General features: G+C 32.8%; 1 protein-coding gene and 1 pseudogene across 1 annotated transcript in view; one reads left to right on the top strand and one right to left on the bottom strand.

The window, feature by feature from the left end:
• The window catches only part of LOC125877409 (uncharacterized), a 29,035-nt pseudogene extending 20,186 nt beyond the window's left edge, over nt 1-8,849 (bottom strand).
• An 8,403-nt stretch (nt 8,850-17,252) lies between these two features.
• Nucleotides 17,253-20,317, top strand: part of LOC125877408 (uncharacterized) — a 6,194-nt gene continuing 3,129 nt past the window's right edge. Inside the window, exons 1-2 of the mRNA XM_049558708.1 lie at nt 17,253-17,521; nt 18,892-19,183. Coding sequence (XP_049414665.1) covers nt 17,253-17,521; nt 18,892-19,183 — 561 coding nt within the window. The remainder of the gene's footprint in view (nt 17,522-18,891; nt 19,184-20,317) is intronic.

The raw sequence follows: 20,317 nt of genomic DNA, 5'->3' as shown, positions 1-20,317 counted from the left end.
GTCAAGAAGAAGATTCTTCTAAATATAAGTCATTACGCAAAATCAGATTCTTCAATGCGTAGTGAAACAAGTGAAGATATGCACGAAGCCCAACAATATGAAGAAGAAAGTCCAGTGGATGCACTGAAGAAAGCCGAAGATTTTTTGGCAAAATTAAAGGACAAAGTGTAAAGCTTAGGCGCGTCGATAGCGGGCCCGCGCTACTGTAGCAATACTGTTCACCAACAGTAAATACACTGTTACCAGGACCCAGATAGGGGCCTAGTATCCTGTACATAGATGCTTTCTTTTTTCTATAAATAGGTTTGTTTTTCTTTAATTAAGAGCAGGTTTCAGAAACCCTCTCTCTTTCTTCCTACTCTCTCTCTCCCCACTTGTAAAATATTTTAAAGTATTGTAAGCTTACCGGAGTTTGGCCGGAGGAATAGTAAAGTGTGCTGTTTGTTACAAGGTACTTCTTTTTATTTTCAATTATTATCTCTGAGTTAAGCCGTGACTATGTTCGGCTAAAAAATTATATCTATGCCGGATAACTAACTTCTCTTTTATATAGACCATGAACGGATCTAAGCTTTATTTAAATATAGAAGAATTTTAGTATGGCTTCTCGACTTGGTTCTGAGATTGAGGTACAGTCAGATCTAGTACTACTTTTATTAGCTTTGTCTTTATGACTCCGTCTGATGAGCCGTGGTTTTTAGCCCGAAATTGAGTTTGATAAGTAGGGCACCTCATACCCGGTTAGAACTATCAGACACATGGGCTTAATAAAAGTATGTATTAGATTCTTGACTGGCCCTTTGTTTGGGTAAAATAATAAAACCATGCAGTCTGAGAAACTATGTTAAAATTCTTGTGTATTTCGATTCTTATGTAGTTGGACTACCTCTAAGGATATTGACTTGCTTGATCTATGACCTGTCGGACTACCGCCAGATCAGTGATCCTGTATCGTTGTTGAGGTTTAAAAGTAATTTGAACCATGCCAATAAGCAAAAATTTATACTGAGATTTATATAATTCAATATCACGCTTATTTAATAGATGAATAGACCTGTTCGGACGAGTTTAACGCCTAGGAAAGTTCATGGAATATATATAATTGATGTGAAGAAATTCAGCATAGATATATTCTCTCTTTTATGGATCAAGAAGATATTAAAAGCACTCGACTAGAAGAGGTAGATATACCTCAAAACCTTGATTTGTTAAACAAATGGACTATTCCGAAAGTTAATATAAAAACCATTTATGATTATGGTTGGTTTGATAAGATTTCTAATAAACAATTGATTAAAACAACTGAACAATCCTTGGCGTTAAACTCGTCCGAACAAACTATTCGTTTATTAAATAAGCTTGATATTGAATTATATAAATCTCAGTATAAATTTTTGCATATTGGCATGGTTCAAATTGCTTTTAAACCTCTAACTCTTAAAGGGTTACCAAAGACTTTGTTAGCTGCTCTACGAGATGCGAGGAATTTAAATTTTCGTCAATCCTTGATGGGTTCGATAGAATCTACGGTGACCTATGGTCCAGTTTATTTTAATGCTCAGCTCAATTTGCAGTTATCTTTGACTGATTCTAATATATTAGATGTTTTAACCTTAAATGTTAAAACACATAGTTATAATTATGCACCTGGATCAGAATCATCATAGATAATTGCAAATTGGGCTGAGCATTAAAATAAACTGGACCTGGTATCAGAGCCTAGGAAAGTTCATGGAATATATATAATTGATGTGAAGAAATTCGGCGTAGATATATTCTCTCTTTTATGGATCAAGAAGATATTAAAAGCACTCGACTAGAAGAGGTAGATATATCTCAAAACCTTGATTTGTTAAACAAATGTACTATTCCGAAAGTTAATATAAAAACCATTTATGATTATGGTTGGTTTGATAAGATTTCTAATAAACAATTGATTAAAATAACTGAATAATCCTTGGCGTTAAACTCGTCCGAACAAACTATTCGTTTATTAAATAAGCGTGGTATTGAATTATATAAATCTCAGTATAAATTTTTGCATATTGACATGATTCAAATTGCTTTTAAACCTCTAACTCTAAAAGGGTTACCAAAGACTTTGTTAGCTGCTCTACGAGATGCGAGGAATTTAAATTTTCATCAATCCTTGATGTGTTCGATAGAATCTACGGTGGCCTATGGTCCAGTTTATTTTAATGCTCAGCCTAATTTGCAGTTATCTTTGACTGATTCTAATATATTAGATGCTTTAACCTTAAATGTTAAAACACATAGTTATAACTATGCACCTGGATCAGAATCATCATAGATAACTGCAAATTGGGCTGAGCATTAAAATAAACTGGACCTGGTATCAGAGCCTAGGAAAGTTCATGGAATATATATAATTGATGTGAAGAAATTCGGCATAGATATATTCTCTCTTTTATGGATCAAGAGAGAATATCTAAACCTAAAATGAGTCTTTTTCAAATAGAAGTTAGATTTTTGGGGCATTTGATTTGTTAAGGAAAAATGACTCCTATTCAGCGATCTATTGAATTTGCATCAAAATTCCCTGATATTATTACAGATAAGACGCAATTGCAGCGGTTTCTGGGAAGTTTAAACTACATTAGAACTATCAGACACATGAGCTAATAAAAGTAGTACTAAATCTGACTGTACCTCAATCTCAGAACCAAGTCGAGAAGCCATACTAAAATTCTTTTATATTTAAATAAAGCTTAGATCCGTTCATGGTCTATATAAAAGAGAAGTTAGTTATCCGGCATAGATATAATTTTTTAGCCGGACATAGTCACGGCTAAATCAGTGATAATAATTGAAAATAAAAAGAACTACCTTGTAACAAACAGGACACTTTACTATTCCTCCGGCCAAAGTCCGGTAAGCTTACAATACTTGAAAATATTTTACAAGTGGGGAGAGAGAGAGTAGGAAGAAAGAGAGAGGGTTTCTGAAACCTGCTCTTAATTAAAGAAAAACAAACCTATTTATAGAAAAAAGAAAGCATCTATGTACAGGATACTGGGCCCCTATCTGGGTCCTGTTAACAGTGTATTTACTGTTGGTGAATAGTGTTGCTATAGTAGCGCGGGCCCGCTACCGACGCGCCTAAGCTTTACACTTTGTCCTTTAATTTTGCCAAAAAATCTTCGGCTTTTTTCAGTGCATCCACTGGACTTTCTTCTTCATATTGTTGGGCTTCGTGCATATCTTCACTTGTTTCACTACGCATTGAAGATTCTGATTTTGCGTAATGACTTATATTTAGAAGAATCTTCTTCTTGACTTCTTCTAGATATCTTATAATCATTTCATTTTGCTCTCCTTCATCATGATTAGAAATTTTTCTAGCCATATGTTTTACGGAGGTCGAGTCATCAGTCATAATTCCTTTATTAGGAATTGATTTATAATCGTGTACGGTTTTCGTAATTAGATCCAGCAGTTCTTGTCCGTATATGGACTTTGTTTGAGGATCTTTCTTCATCAACTTGTCCCAAAAATTATAATAATAAGTTCTGTATAGACAAGGGATTTGTTCCTCAGTAAAATCTACTTCCGGAACCCATTTATGAATCCATGGAACAGAGAATTCTATAAAAAAGTATATCTGTTCAATTTGTTGAAAATAACAAATATGTTCTTGATGATATAATTTGTTGAGATCTGGGAAAACCTTGACCCATTCTTTGTATAAATTGTGAAATGGTTCGGGCAATATTTTTATTGTTGGCCCGTGGTATGACCATCAGTTTAAAAACCAATTAGGTATATGATTCGCAAATATCTTGGCACATACTTTTATAAACCAAGTATGTTTATGCCTCTCATTGTTATAACAGAGAACTTTATTAAATGCCTGAATATAATCCCAATAGGTAAAGTTTACCATGACTTTGTTTAGATTGAATTGTCTTTCAGTCATTGTGGAAATACTCCAATCTTCAATATGAATGATGTGTTTTATAATCATTTTAGAGAAGTTATAAACATTCTTACTTGCATTATATCCTGAAAATTGTTGAAATTCAACACCTGTGCTTATTAGCAGAGTCTCATAATATTTACGAGTTTTGTATGACTCACCCGGGAAATAAAGCCCATTAACTAAATACCTCTGGAATATCTTCCAAGGTTCTTCTATTCTCTGTATGTCGGAGTTTTCTAAGAGAAATATCATTTCTCTTTTTTCTACCTTTTCATATGTTTTGATATCATCAACTTCTTCTTTGGCGATTGAAGCAAAAGAATCACCCTGTTTTTGAGTTATAAACTCCTGTAGTTTAGCATATAATGGATCACTTTCTAGATTATCTTCTAGATGTATTGATGATGAAGCTCTTTCTTGTGCTCTAGAGTTTAAGTTATATAAACTAATTCCTCCCTTTTGTATAATTGGAGTACTAGATGATGAAGATCCGTATGATGATCTTGATGAACTTGGGGATGATCTTCCCCTTCCGCGAGTATAACTGCCTTTTCCTCTAGCCTTGGTTATCCAAGGAGGATCCATCCTGCAAACATAGCATTTAGTTATAATCATTTAAGAAGTTATATTTTTAATCATTCAAGAGGTTATAAACTTCATCACAATAAAATCTTTCATAAAGCTCTTGTTCAATCATGTAATTATTGACAATATCAATCACCATTCCGTCTATAATTTTCCATAATATAAGTTCCTTTAAATCTCTAATAAGAGGAACTGCCTTCAAAATTGTAACCAAATTTTTATCAGGAAGGAAGTCAAGAAAACCCATCAGAAGAAAGATATTCCCTTGATAAGAAGTCTGGGAGGGAGTTATCACTTCTCTTTTTATACTGAATTTCGAAATCAAAAGGGGCTAATTGTGCCTGCCACCTAGCAAAAATTAACTTAGACGCATCATGTTTAAAATCTTTATCAAAAATATACTTGACAGACTGAGCATCAGTTTTTATCAAAAAATTTTGATTATATAAATCATCTTGAAATTTTAAATCGCACTTAACGATAGTGAACATTTCATGGGCTACCGTCGCATATTTTTTCTGAGCATCGCTTCATTTTCCTGAATGAAATTGAATAAGATATTTATTTTTATCATGCGGATTAATTTGTTTTAATATACCTCCATACCCAAAATTAGACGCATCCGTCTCTACAATCTTTGTCCAAGCAGGATTAGCAAGGGTTAAACAAGGTAAAGATTTAACTCTTTCTTTAATAGTCTTTACAAGATCTGTGAGACTATTGGTCCAAGGCTTTTTATGATCCTTTTTTAGCCTGTCACATAACGGAGCTAAATCTCGAGATAAATTCTTTTAGAATGGGGAAATGTAGTTTAAACTTCCCAGAAACCGCTGCAATTGCGTCTTATCTGTAATAATATCAGGGAATTTCGATGCAAATTCAATAGATCGCTAAATAGGAGTGATTTTCCTTGGCAAATCAAATGCCCCAAAAATCTAACTTCTGTTTGAAAAAGACTCATTTTAGGTTCAGATATGACCAAACCATTTTGAATAACTATATTCTTAAAAATGTCTAAATGCTTAATATGCATTTCAAGAGTCTTTGAGTATACCAAAATATCATCAATATAAACTATGATGAAATCCAAATAGGGATTGAAAATACCATTCATTATCTTTTGAAATTCTGAGGGAGTATTTTTTAACCCAAAAAGCATTACATTCCATTCGTTTTGTCCAAACGGAACATTAAATGTCGTTCTATATGAATGGTCTCTAAATATTTGGATTTGCCAATATCCAGATTTTAAATCAAATTTTGAAAAGATATTAGCATCATATAATCTGGTTAATAAATATCTTTTATTAAGAATAGGATATCTAATCCATTTTAAAAATTTATTTAAAGGTTTATAATTTATAAATAACCTGGGAACACCTCGTTCTTTTTCTGCTGCGTTATTAACATAAAAAGCAGTACACGACCATGGTGATTTGGAAGGCTTTATCAATCCCTTTTGTAATAAATTATCAATTTCCTTTTTGCAGAATTCAACCAATTCGGTATTCATCTAACAAGGACGAGATTTGGTAGGGATATTTTCCTCAGAGAAATCAACTTCATATGGAAGAGTTACAATATGTTTTTTACGATTCCAAAAAGCACTAGGATGATCAACACAATATCAATGGCCATTTTTTCAGAAATGAGTTTAATTTTTTCCTGTATTTTAGCAGAGTTTAAAGTATCAAATATATTCATACTAAATATCTCAAGTTGTAAATAATCAACATGCTTTTATTTCATTTCAATTAGTGCATTAATATCTCTAGAAATAGGCTCGGTGATAAAAGTATAGCTAATATCTTGATTTTTATAAGTAGTAGAAAATCCTTTAGCATTTATATTAGTAAAAGGATAAATTGCATTTATAAAAGGAGTTCCTAGAATAATAGGAGGGTATAACTGATTTTTTACTAAGAAAAAGAAGTGAGGAATACAAACTTTATTCTAGCAAATACGAGTATTAGATAATTTATACTTTATATCTAAAGCATGACCAGATGCAGATTTAACCATATGAGTTGTTTTTTCAAAATATTTAGTAGGTACAAGACCTTCTTGAATGCAACTCACATTAGCGCCACTATCAATCATAGCAATGTTAGTTATAGAAAAAGCATTATCAATTAATATAGTACATTTAACATACCATTTATGAGCTGTAACAATTTGCATCATTCCTAAAAACATATTTTGTTTCGGATCAATATTCAAAGTGGTGGCAAGAATATTTTCTTCAGCAGTAGATTCATCATCAACCTTATTTTTTCCTTTGCTATTAGCAGACTCAATCTCAGTAAGACGGTGATCATAAATAATATGATTTTGTTTAAGAAATTTAATTTCTTCCTTCAAATGTTTAATTTCTCCTTTTAAATCATCAAAAGAGGTATCACGAATAACCATGGTTTGTTTAGAAGAGAGTCTATTATGAACTTCAGACAAGGAGTAAGGAGCAGAATAATTAAAATCATCTTTAACCTTTTTATCACTAGGAATACTAGTTGAAGAGCTAGTTTTACTAGCAGCCAATTGAATGATCTTTTCACGAAGAGTATTATCGGTAACTTCTTTTAGAAGTTCTATCACATTGTCTGCAGTGATAGTGAACATATTCATGTCTTCAAACTGAGATTGCAACTTGTAAAATTCATCATGTTCGCAGTGACAAGTATCACCATGACATTTGCAAGCATCATTCGAATCTTGTTGAACCTTACTAGATGACTCAGGTTGCTCATCCTCCGTTGCATAACTTGCTTCAGAATCATCATAATCTGATTCGGAACCAGAAGTATATAGAAAACTATAAATCTTGTCTTGAATATCATCATCAAGTTCTAGAGTCTTAAGCTTTTCTAGCTTACAATTTGGAGCTATATGCCCTAATTTTCCACATTTATAACACTTAATCTTATCAAGATTTCTCTTGGACCTATTCCTGGTAAATCTATGAGATTTACGACGAGTCCTACGCTCATCTCTTTCTTCTCTAGTCCTTCTTCTAGATCTTCTTTTCTTATGATGAGATCTATGATATTCTGATTTAGAAGTTTCTCGGTGGGTGCTTTTTGAAGCATCCGGTAAACCGAATTGAGTACAAAAATCTCCTAATTGAGACTTTTCTTTAAGCTTATCCATCTTATGCTGTCTTGAGAGTTTTAACTCATTGCAAAAATTTATGCCTTCTTGCGTACAAACCCTAATAAGCTTTCCATATGTGAAATCACTATAGGGAATAATTCCTTGTGAATTTCTAAGAGTGTTTTTTACTCTTTCTGCAAATAAAGAAGGTAAGCCATCAATAAATTTGGCTTTCAAGAATTCTAAACCATTTTCGGGAAGTTCCATTACCCGACTTAAATAAGTGTCTTTATACCATCTAAACTCACCTAAATGTCTACATCTAAGACCATTTAGAAGAGATCTAATGGTTTCATATTGATTGGTAAATCTACCACTAAAATGTTCAAGAATAGTCAAAATAAGTGTATACACAACGTCTTCTCTATTTTGAACAAGGGCAAAGCCTAAATTGTCATGACCTTCATTTGCTACCTTAGCATTAATTACTGCTGCTCTGGAATCAGAGGGCATATAATTATCCCACCATCCTCTTAGTTGACCGGTAAATCCTGCAATAATCATCTTGCAGATGGTCTTGTCAGTATTATTGACACTTTTGCAAATAGTAGCATACATAAGCATCCTATGAACCATAATCGACAACTGCCTATCCGTTAGCCCACCGAGATTCCATTCATAAATCTCTCTTCCACTATAAGAAGTGTTAGTTTGATTCCAATCTCTTTCCCCTAATAAAACATCTTGAGGAGTAGGCCTGAGATAGTAATAAGTTTGCATGCTAGGTTTTCTAGTATAAGCAGTATTACCACTATTCTTCTTTGGATACCCATGAAGTTTATTAACTTCCATTTCCATTTGAGTTTTGAAATCAAAAGTGGCTTCCATCTCATCTGCAAAATCTTCAGCGAGACTTATCGGTTTCGCACTTGCACCAAATTGTGAAAACTTTTTATCAAGAAGATTTTCAAGGTCGTGCAAAGGTCTAAGAATAAAATCCTGAATCTCAGGAGGACTTTGAATATGGACATCAGGTTGTTTTGACGAAAAAGCTTGTTCCGAAACTTGTTTCACAGATTTTAGCTTACTATCAATTTGAACAATCAGATTAGACAGGTTATCTAATTTTTTGTCTAGAGAGCAGATATGTTCACCAATAACTTTGACATATAGGCCCAAATAATTATTTTGAGAAATAAGACGATAATTTCATTTATACTTACTGCGGCGACATCATTATCAATAAATTTATGAAAAGCAGTAAAAGAAATATTAGTATTATTGGGTAAAATAAACGGAGCTTGAGGAGGATAAATGGATTGAATAATATTACCCGATTTATCTTTGTAAGATCGTTCAACAACGTTGATGAACAAGGGCAAATAAGTGGTTATAAACCAAGGCACAAAAAACATAATATGATTATGTAATGCACAAGTTTCATAAAACTCTTGAGAAATATTATTTAAATCTTCTTTACTATAAGTGTCAAAAAACCAAGTTTTAAACCGGTTCCATTTTTCATTTAAAAATTCATTTTGAATATATTTTCTTGCCAGTGAACCTGGACTAAAATCAATTTGATGTTCACTCATCATTAAGATTAAAATCCATCTCGGATACAGAAGGAATATCCTTATCAGAAATATCAGATGCTTTATCATTCGTTTGGACAATGTTTAATCGAGGATCAATTTTAATTTTTTATTTTTCTGCAGATATAACTGTTGATAATGTATTTAATGAAGCAGCGCGATTTCTTGCTAGACCATAACAAGGTTCTATCGGAGAAATATGTTGAATAGCTAGTCTTCTATCAAAAGCAAAAGAATGTCTACTATAAGGAACACTTTTTTCATCAAACTGCATACAAATTTTTCCATCGGAATTTTGACTAATATCAGAATATTCAGAATTAGTGACAGCATCGGTCATTTGCTCAGGGGGTATAACAGAATCTAAAATCCAAGTGGTAGGAAAATTAATTTCTTCCCATTTTATAGGTCTTCTAGTACTGACCTTAGATCTGGCGAAATTAGTTTCTACTAAAATAGTTTGATCAGATGTATCATATAACTTACATCTAGGATTCAAAGTAGCAAGTAATTTATAATAGATTCTATACGACAAGCAAATTAATTCTGATCCAGGTGCATAGTTATAACCATGTGTTTTAACATTTAAGGTTAAAGCATCTAATATATTAGAATCAATCAAAGATAACTGCAAATTGGGCTGAGCATTAAAATAAACTGGACCATAGGCCACCGTAGATTCTATCGAATCCATCAAGGATTGACGAAAATTTAAATTCCTCGCATCTCGTAGAGCAGCTAAGAAAGTCTCTGGTAACCCTTTAAGAGTTAGAAGTTTAAAAGCAATTTGAACCATGTCAATATGCAAAAATTTATACTGAGATTTATATAATTCTATATCACGCTTATTTAATATACGAATAGTTTGTTCGGACGAGTTTAGCGCCAAGGATTGTTCAGTTGATTTAATCAATTGTTTATTAGAATTCTTATCAAACCAACCATAATCATAAATGGTTTTTATATTAACTTTTGGAATAGTCCATTTGTTTAACAAATCAAGGTTTTGAGGTATATTTACCTCTTCTAGTCGAGTGCTTTTAATATCTTCTTGATCCATAAAAGAGAGAATATATCTATGTCAAATTTCTTCATATCAATTATATATATTCCATGAACTTTCCTAAGCTCTGATACCAATGTATAATTGGAGTACTAGATGATGAAGATCCGTATGATGATATTGATGAACTTGGGGATGATCTTCCCCTTCCGCGAGTATAACTGCCTTTTCCTCTAGCCTTGGTTATCCAAGGAGGATCCATCCTGCAAACATAGCGTTTAGTTTTAATCATTCCTGGTAACAGTGTATTTACTGTTGGTGAACAGTGTTGCTACAGTAGCGCGAGCCCGCTACCGACGCGCCTAAGCTTTACACTTTGTCCTTTAATTTTGCCAAAAAATCTTCGGCTTTCTTCAATGCATCCACTGTACTTTCTTCTTCATATTGTTGGGCTTCGTGCATATCTTCACTTGTTTCACTATGCATTGAAGAATCTGATTTTGCGTAATGACTTATATTTAGAAGAATCTTCTTCTTGACTTCTTCTAGATATCTTATAATCATTTCATTTTTCTCTCCTTCATCATGATTAGAAATTTTTCTAGCCATATGTTTTATGGAAGTCGAGTCATCAGTCATAATTCCTTTATTAGGAATTGATATATAATCGTGTACGGTTTTCGTAATTAGATCCAGCAGTTCTTGTCCGTATATGGACTTTGTTTGAGGATCTTTCTTCATCAACTTGTCCCAAAAATTATTATAATAAGTTCTGTATAGACAAGGGATTTGTTCATCAGTAAAATCTACTTCCGGAACCCATTTATGAATCCATGGAACAGAGAATTCTATAAGAAAGTATATCTATTCAATTTGTTGAAAATAACAAATATGTTCTTGATGATATAATTTGTTGAGATCTGGGGAAACCTTGACCCATTCTTTGTATAACTTGTGAAATGGTTCGGGCAATATTTTTATTGTTGGCCCGTGGTATGACCACCAGTTTAAAAACCAATTAGGTATAGGATTCGCAAATATCTTGGCACATACTTTTATAAACCAAGTATGTTTATGCCTCTCATTGTTATAATAGAGAACTTAATTAAATGCCTAAATATAATCCCAATAGGTAAAGCTTACCGTGACTTTGTTTAGACTGAATTGTCTTTCAGTCATTGAGGAAATACCCCAATCTTCAATATGAATGATGTGTTTTATAATCATTTTAGAGAAGTTATAAACATTCTCACTTGTATTATATCCTGAAAAATGTTGAAATTCAACACTTGTGCTTATTAGTAGAGTCTCATAATATTTTCGAGTTTTGTATGACTCACCCGGGAAATAAAGCCCATTAACTAAATACCTCTGGAATATCTTCCAAGGTTCTTCTCTTCTCTGTATGTCGGAGTTTTCTAAGAGAAATATCATTTCTCTTTTTTCTACCTTTTCATATGTTTTGATATCATCAACTTCTTCTTTGGCGATTGAAGCAAAAGAATCACCCTGTTTTTGAGTTATAAACTCCTGTAGTTTAGCATATAATGGATCACTTTCTGGAATATCTTCCGAATGTATTGATGATGAAGCTCTTTCTTGTGCTCTAGAGTTTAAGTTATATAAACTCATTCCAACGATACAGGATCACTGATCTGGCGGTAGTCCGCCAGGTCATAGGTCAAGCAAGTCAATATCCTTAGAGGTAGTCCAACTACATAAGAATCGAAATACACAAGAATTTTAACTTAGTTTCTCAGACTGCATGGTTTTATTATTTTACCCAAGCAAAGGGCATGTCAAGAATCTAATACATACCTTTATTAAGCCCATGTGTCTGATAGTTCTAACCGGGTATGAGGTGCCCTACTTATCAAACTCAATTTCGGGCTAAAAACCACGGATCATCAGACGGAGTCATAAAGACAAAGCTAATAAAAGTAGTACTAGATCTGACTGTACCTCAATCTCAGAACCAAGTCGAGAAGCCATACTAAAATTCTTCTATATTCAAATAAAGCTTAGATCCGTTCATGGTCTATATAAAAGAGAAGTTAGTTATCCGGCATATATATAATTTTTGAGCCAGACATAGTCACGGCTTAACTCAGAGATAATAATTGAAAATAAAAAGAAGTACCTTGTAACAAACAGCACACTTTACTATTCCTCCGGCCAAAGTCCGGTAAGCTTACAATACTTGAAAATATTTTACAAATGGGGAGAGAGAGAGTAGGAAGAAAGAGAGAGGGTTTCTGAAACCTGCTCTTAATTAAATTAAAACAAACCTATTTATAGAAAAAAGAAAACATCTATGTACAGGATACTGGGCCCCTATCTGGGTCCTGGTAACAGTGTATTTACTCTTTGGTGAACAATGTTGCTACAGTAGGGCGGGCCCGAATAGTCATCGACTTTCGGGAAAGAGTAGAAGAATGGGACCTATTATGGGACCTACTTTTATTTGCAACGGAGGATGAGCAATGATAATATTAAGTGTTATAAATGTGGAAAATTTGGGCATATAGCTCCAAATTGTAAGCTAGAAAAGCTTAAGACACTAGAACTTGATGATGATATTGAAGAGAAGATTTATAGTTTTCTATATACTTCTGGTTCCGAATCAGATTTATTAGCTTGTATTGTTTAAATATAGAAGAATTTTAGTATGGCTTCTCGACTTGGTTCTGAGATTGAGGTACAGTCAGATCTAGTATTACTTTTATTAGCTTTGTCTTTATGACTCCGTCTGATGAGCCGTGGTTTTTAGCCCGAAATTGAGTTTGATAAGTAGGGCACCTCATACCCGGTTAGAACTATCAGACACATGGGCTTAATAAAAGTATGTATTAGATTCTTGACAGGCCCTTTGCTTGGGTAAAATAATAAAACCATGCAGTCTGAGAAACTATGTTAAAATTCTTCTGTATTTCGATTCTTATGTAGTTGGACTACCTCTAAGGATATTGACTTGCTTGATCTATGATCTGGCGGACTATCGCCAGATCAATGATTCTGTAACGTTGGTATCAGAGCCTAGGAAAGTTCATGGAATATATATAATGGATGTGAAGAAATTTGGCATAGATATATTCTCTCTTTTATGGATCAAGAAGATATTAAAAGCACTCGACTAGAAGAGGTAGATCTACCTCAAAACCTTGATTTGTTAAACAAATGGACTATTCCGAAAGTTAATATAAAAACCATTTATGATTATGGTTGCTGTTAAACCTCTAACTCTTAAAGGGTTACCAGAGACTTTCTTAGCTGCTCTACGAGATGCGAGGAATTTAAATTTTCGTCAATCCTTGATGGTTTCGATAGAATCTACGGTGGCCTATGGTCCAGTTTATTTTAATGCTCAGCCCAATTTGCAGTTATCTTTGAATGATTCTAATATATTAAATGCTTTAACCTTAAATGTTAAAACATATGGTTATAACTATGCACCTGGATCAGAATTAATTTGCTTGTCGTATAGAATCTATTATAAATTACTTGCTACTTTGAATCCTAGATGTAAGTTATATGATACATCTGATCAAACTATTTTAGTAGAAACTAATTTCTCCAGATCTAAGGTCACTACTAGAAGACCTATAAAATGGGAAAAAATTAATTTTCCTACCACTTGAATTTTAGATTCTGTTATACCCCTTGAGCAAATGACCGATGCTGTCACTAATTCTGAATATTCTGATATTAGTCAAAATTCTGATGGAAAAATTTGTATGCAGTTTGATGAAAAAAGTATTCCTTATAGTAGACATTATTTTGCTTCTGATAGAAGATTAGCTATTCAACATATTTCTCCGATAGAACCTTGTTATAGTCTAGCAAGAAATCGCGCTGCTTCATTACATACTTTATCAACAGTTATATCTGCAGAAAAACAAAAAATTAAAATTGATCCTCGATTAAACATTGTCCAAACGAATGATAAAGCATCTGATATTTCTGATAAGGATATTCCTTCTGTATCCGAGATGGATTTTAATCTTAATGATGAGTGAACATCAAATTGATTTTAGTCCAGGTTCACTGGCAAGAAAATATATTCAAAACGAAATTTTAAATGAAAAATGGAACCGGTTTAAAACTTGGTTTTTTGACACTTATAGTAAAGAAGATTTAAATAATATTTCTCAAGAGTTTTATGAAACTTGTGCATTACATAATCATATTATGTTTTTTGTGCCTTGGTTTATAACCACTTATTTGCCCCTGTTCATCAACGTTCTTGAATGATCTTACAAAGATGAATCGGGTAATATTATTCAATCCATTTATCCTCCTCAAGCTCCGTTTATTTTACCCAATAATACTGGTATTTCTTTTACTGCTTTTCATAAATTTATTGATAATGATGTCGCCGCAGTAAGTATAAATGAAATTAATCGTCTTATTTCTCAAAATAATTATTTGGGCCTATATGTCAAAGTTATTGGTGAACATATCTGTTCTCTAGACAAAAAATTAGATAACCTGTCTAATCTGATTGTTCAAATTGATAGTAAGCTAAAATCTATGAAACAAGTTTCGGAACAAGCTTCTTCGTCAAAACAACCTGATGTCCATATTCAAAGGCCTCCTGAGATTCAGGATTTTATTCTTAGACCTTTGCACGACCTTGAAAATCTTCTTGATAAAAAGTTTTCACAATTTGGTGCAAGTGCGAAACCGATAAGTCTCGCTGAAGATTTTGCAGATGAGATGGAAGCCACTTTTGATTTCAAAACTCAAATGGAAATGGAAGTTAATAAACTTCATGGATATCCAAAGAAGAGTGGAAATACTGCTTATACTAGAAAACCTAGCATGCAAACTTATTACTATCCCAGGCCTACTCCTCAAGATGTTTTAATAGAGGAAAGAGATTGGAATCAAACTAACACTTCTTATAGTGGAAGAGAGATTTATGAATGGAATCTCGATGGGCTAACTAATAGGCAGTTGACGATTATGGCTTATGTATGCTACTATTTGCAAAAGTGTCAATAACACTGACAGGACCATCTGCACGATGATTATTGCAGGATTTACCGGTCAACTAAGAGGATGGTGGGATAATTATATGCCCTCTGATGCCAGAGCAGCAGTAATTAATGCTAAGGCAGCAAATGAAGGTCATGACAATTTAGGCTTTGCCCTTGTTCAAAATAGAGAAGACGCTGTGTATACACTTATTTTGACTATTCTTGATCATTTTAGTGGTAGATTTACCAATCAATATGAAATCGTTAGATCTCTTCTAAATGGTCTTAGATGTAGACATTTAGGTGAGTTTAGATGGTATAAAGACACTTATTTAAGTCGGGTAATGGAACTTCCCGAAAATGGTTTAGAATTCTGGAAAGCCAAATTTATTGATGACTTACCTTCTTTATTTGCAGAAAGAGTAAAAAAGACTCTTAGAAATTCACAAGGAATTATTCCCTATAGTGATTTCACTTATGAAAAGCTTATTAGGGCTTGTACGCAAGAAGGCATAAATTTGTGCAATGAGTTAAAACTCTCAAGACAGCTTAAGATGGATAAGCTTAAAGAAAAGTCTCAATTAGGAGATTTTTGTACTCAATTCGGTTTACCGGATGCTTCAAAAAGCACCCACCGAGAAACTTCTAAATCAGAATATCATAGATCTCATCATAAGAAAAGAAGATCTAGAAGAAGGACTAGAGAAGAAAGAGATGAGCGTAGGACTCATCGTAAATCTCATAGATTTACCAGGAATAGGTCCAAGCGAAATCTTGATAAGATTAAGTGTTATAAATGTGGAAAATTTGGGCATATAGCTCCAAATTGTAAGCTAGAAAAGCTTAAGACTCTAGAACTTGATGATGATATTCAAGACAAGATTTATAGTTTTCTATATACTTCTGGTTCCGAATCAGATTATGATGATTCTGAAGCAAGTTATGCAACGGAGGATGAGCAACCTGAGTCATCTAGTAAGGTTCAACAAGATTCGAATGATGCTTGCAAATGTCATGGTGATACTTGTCACTGCGAACATGATGAATTTTACAAGTTGCAATCTCAGTTTGAAGACATGAATATGTTCACTATCACTGCAGACAATGTGATAGAACTTCTAAAAGAAGTTACCGATAATACTCTTCGTGAAAAGATCATTCAATTGGCTGCTAGTAAAACTAGCTCTTCAACTAGTATTCCTAGTGATAAAAAGGTTAAAGATGATTTTAATTATTCTGCTCCTTACTCCTTGTCTGAAGTTCATAATAGACTCTCTTCTAAACAAACCATGGTTATTCATGATACCTCTTTTGATGATTTAAAAGGAGAAATTGAACATTTGAAGGAAGAAATTAAATTTCTTAAACAAAATCATATTATTTATGATCACCGTCTTACTCAGATTGAGTCTGCTAATAGCAAAGGAAAAAATAAGGTTGATGAATCTACTGCTGAAGAAAATACTCTTGCCAACACTTTGAATATTGATCCGAAACAAAATATGTTTTTAGGAATGATGCAAATTGTTACAGCTCATAAATGGTATGTTAAATGTACTATATTAATTGATAATACTTTTTCTATAACTAACATTGCTATGATTGATAGTGGCGCTGATGTGAGTTGCATTCAAGAAGGTCTTGTACCTACTAAATATTTTGAAAAAACAACTCATATGGTTAAATCTGCATCTGGTCATGCTTTAGATATAAAGTATAAATTATCTAATACTCGTATTTGCCAGAATAAAGTTTGTATTCCTCACTTCTTTTTCTTAGTAAAAAATCAGTTATACCCTCCTATTATTCTAGGAACTCCTTTTATAAATGCAATTTATCCTTTTACTAATATAAATGCTAAAGGATTTTCTGCTACTTATAAAAATCAAGATATTAGTTATACTTTTATCACCGAGCCTATTTCTAGAGATATTAATGCTCTAATTGAAATGAAACAAAAGCATGTTGATTATTTACAACTTGAGATATTTAGTATGAATATATTCGATACTTTAAAATCTGCTAAAATACAGGAAAAAATTAAACTCATTTCTGAAAAAATGGCCATTGATATTTGTGCTGATCATCCTAGTGCCTTTTGGAATCGGAAAAAGCATATTGTAACTCTTCCATATGAAGATGATTTCTCTGAGGAAAATATCCCTACCAAATCTCGTCCTTGTCAGATGAATACCGAATTGGTTGAATTCTGCAAAAAGGAAATTGATAATTTATTACAAAAGGGATTGATAAAGCCTTCCAAATCACCATGGTCGTGTACTGCTTTTTATGTTAATAACGCAGCAGAAAAAGAACGAGGTGTTCCCAGGTTAGTTATAAATTATAAACCTTTAAATAAATTTTTAAAATGGATTAGATATCCTATTCCTAATAAAAGAGATTTATTAACCAGATTATATGATGCTAATATCTTTTCAAAATTTGATTTAAAATCTGGATATTGGCAAATCCAAATATTTAGAGACCATTCATATAGAACGGCATTTAATGTTCCGTTTGGACAGTACGAATGGAATGTAATGCCTTTTGGGTTAAAAAATGCTCCCTCAGAATTTCAAAAGATAATGAATGATATTTTCAATCCCTATTTGGATTTCATCATAGTTTATATTGATGATATTTTGGTATACTCAAAGACTCTTGAAATGCATATTAAGCATTTAGACATTTTTAAGAAAATAGTTATTCAAAATGGTTTGGTCATATCTAAACCTAAAATGAGTCTTTTTCAAACAGAAGTTAGATTTTTGGGGCATTTGATTTGTCAAGGAAAAATGACTCCTATTCAGCGATCTATTGAATTTGCATCGAAATTCCCTGATATTATTACAGATAAGACGCAATTGCAGCGGTTTCTGGGAAGTTTAAACTACATTTCCCCATTCTACAAGAATTTATCTCGAGATTTAGCTCCGTTATATGACAGGCTAAAAAAGGATCATAAAAAGCCTTGGACCAATAGTCTCACAGATCTTGTAAAGACTATTAAAGAAAGAGTTAAATCTTTACCTTGTTTAACCCTTGCTAATCCTGCTTAGCCAAAGATTGTAGAGACGGATGCGTCTAATATTGGGTATGGAGGTATATTAAAACAAATTAATCCGCATGATAAAAATGAATATCATATTCCATTTCATTCAGGAAAATGGAGCAATGCTCAGAAAAAATATGCGACGGTAGCCCATGAAATGTTAACTATCGTTAAGTGCATTTTAAAATTTCAAGATGATTTATATAATCAAAAAATTTTGATAAAAACTGATGCTCAGTCAGTCAAGTATATGTTTGATAAAGATTTTAAACATGATGCGTCTAAGTTAATTTTTGCTAGGTGGCAGGCACAATTAGCCCCTTTTGATTTCGAAATTCAATATAAAAAGGGAAGTGATAACTCCCTCCTAGACTTCTTATCAAGGGAATATCTTTCTTCTGATGGGTTTTCTTGACTTCTTTCTTGATAAAGATTTCGTTACTATTTTGAAGGCAGTTCCTCTTATTAGAGATTTAAAGGAACTTATATTATGGAAAATTATAGACGGAATGGTGATTGATATTGTCAATAATTATATGATTGAACAAGATCTTTATGAAATATTTTATTGTGATGAAGTTTATAACCTCTTGAATGATTAAAAATATAACTTCTTGAATGATTAAAACTAAATGCTATGTTTGCAGGATGGATCCTCCTTGGATAACCAAGGCTAGAGGAAAAGGCAGTTATACTCGCGGAAGGGGAAGATCATCCCCAAGTTCACCAAGATCATCATACGAATCTTCATCATCTAGTACTCCAATTATACAAAAGGGAGGAATGAGTTTATATAACTTAAACTCTAGAGCACAAGAAAGAGCTTCATCATCAATACATCTGGAAGATATTCCAGAAAGTGATCCATTATATACTAAACTACAGGAGTTTATAACTCAAAAACAGGGTGATTCTTTTGCTTCAATCGCCAAAGAAGAAGTTGATGATATTAATACATATGAAAAGGTAGAAAAAAGAGAAATGATATTTCTCTTAGAAAACTCTGACATACAGAGAAGAGAAGAACCTTGGAAGATATTCCAAAGGTATTTAGTTAATGGGCTTTATTTCCCGGGTGAGTCATACAAAACTCAGAAATATTATGAGACTCTGCTAATAAGCACAAGTGTTGAATTTCAACATTTTTCAGGATATAATACAAGTGAGAATGTTTATAACTTCTCTAAAATAATTATAAAACACATCATTCATATTGAAGATTGGGGTATTTCCTCAATGACTGAAAGACAATTCAGTCTAAACAAAGTCATGGTAAGCTTTACCTATTGGGATTATATTCAGGTATTTAATAAAGTTCTTTGTTCTAACAATGAGAGGCATAAACATACTTGGTTTATAAAAGTATGTGCCAAGATATCTGCGAATCCTATACCAAATTGGTTTTTAAACTGGTGGTCATACCACGGGCCAACAATAAAAATATTGCCCGAACCATTTCACAAGTTATACAAAGAATGGGTCAAGGTTTTCCCAGATCTCAACAAATTATATCATCAAGAACATATTTGTTATTTTCAACAAATTGAACAGATATACTTTTTTATAGAATTCTCTGTTCCATGGATTCATAAATGGGTTCCGGAAGTAGATTTTACTGAGGAACAAATCCCTTGTCTATACAGAACTTATTATAATAATTTTGGGACAAGTTGATGAAGAAAGATCCTCAAACAAAGTCCATATACAGACAAGAACTGCTGGATCTAATTACGAAAACCGTACACGATTATAAATCAATTCCTAATAAAGGAATTATGACTGATGACTCGACCTCGGTAAAACATATGGCTAGAAAAATTTCTAATCATGATGAAGGAGAGCAAAATGAAATGATTATAATATATCTAGAAGAAGTCAAGAAGAAGATTCTTCTAAATATAAGTCATTACGCAAAATCAGATTCTTCAATGCGTAGTGAAACAAGTGAAGATATGCACGAAGCCCAACAATATGAAGAAGAAAGTCCAGTGGATGCACTGAAGAAAGCCGAAGATTTTTTGGCAAAATTAAAGGACAAAGTGTAAAGCTTAGGCGCGTCGGTAGCGGGCCCGC

This window comes from Solanum stenotomum, chromosome 9, assembly GCF_019186545.1.
Source record: "Solanum stenotomum isolate F172 chromosome 9, ASM1918654v1, whole genome shotgun sequence".
In the NCBI taxonomy this organism is placed as follows: Eukaryota; Viridiplantae; Streptophyta; class Magnoliopsida; order Solanales; family Solanaceae; genus Solanum; species Solanum stenotomum.
Note: the sequence above shows the minus strand (reverse complement) of the source record. Positions and strands in the feature narration are given on the sequence as shown.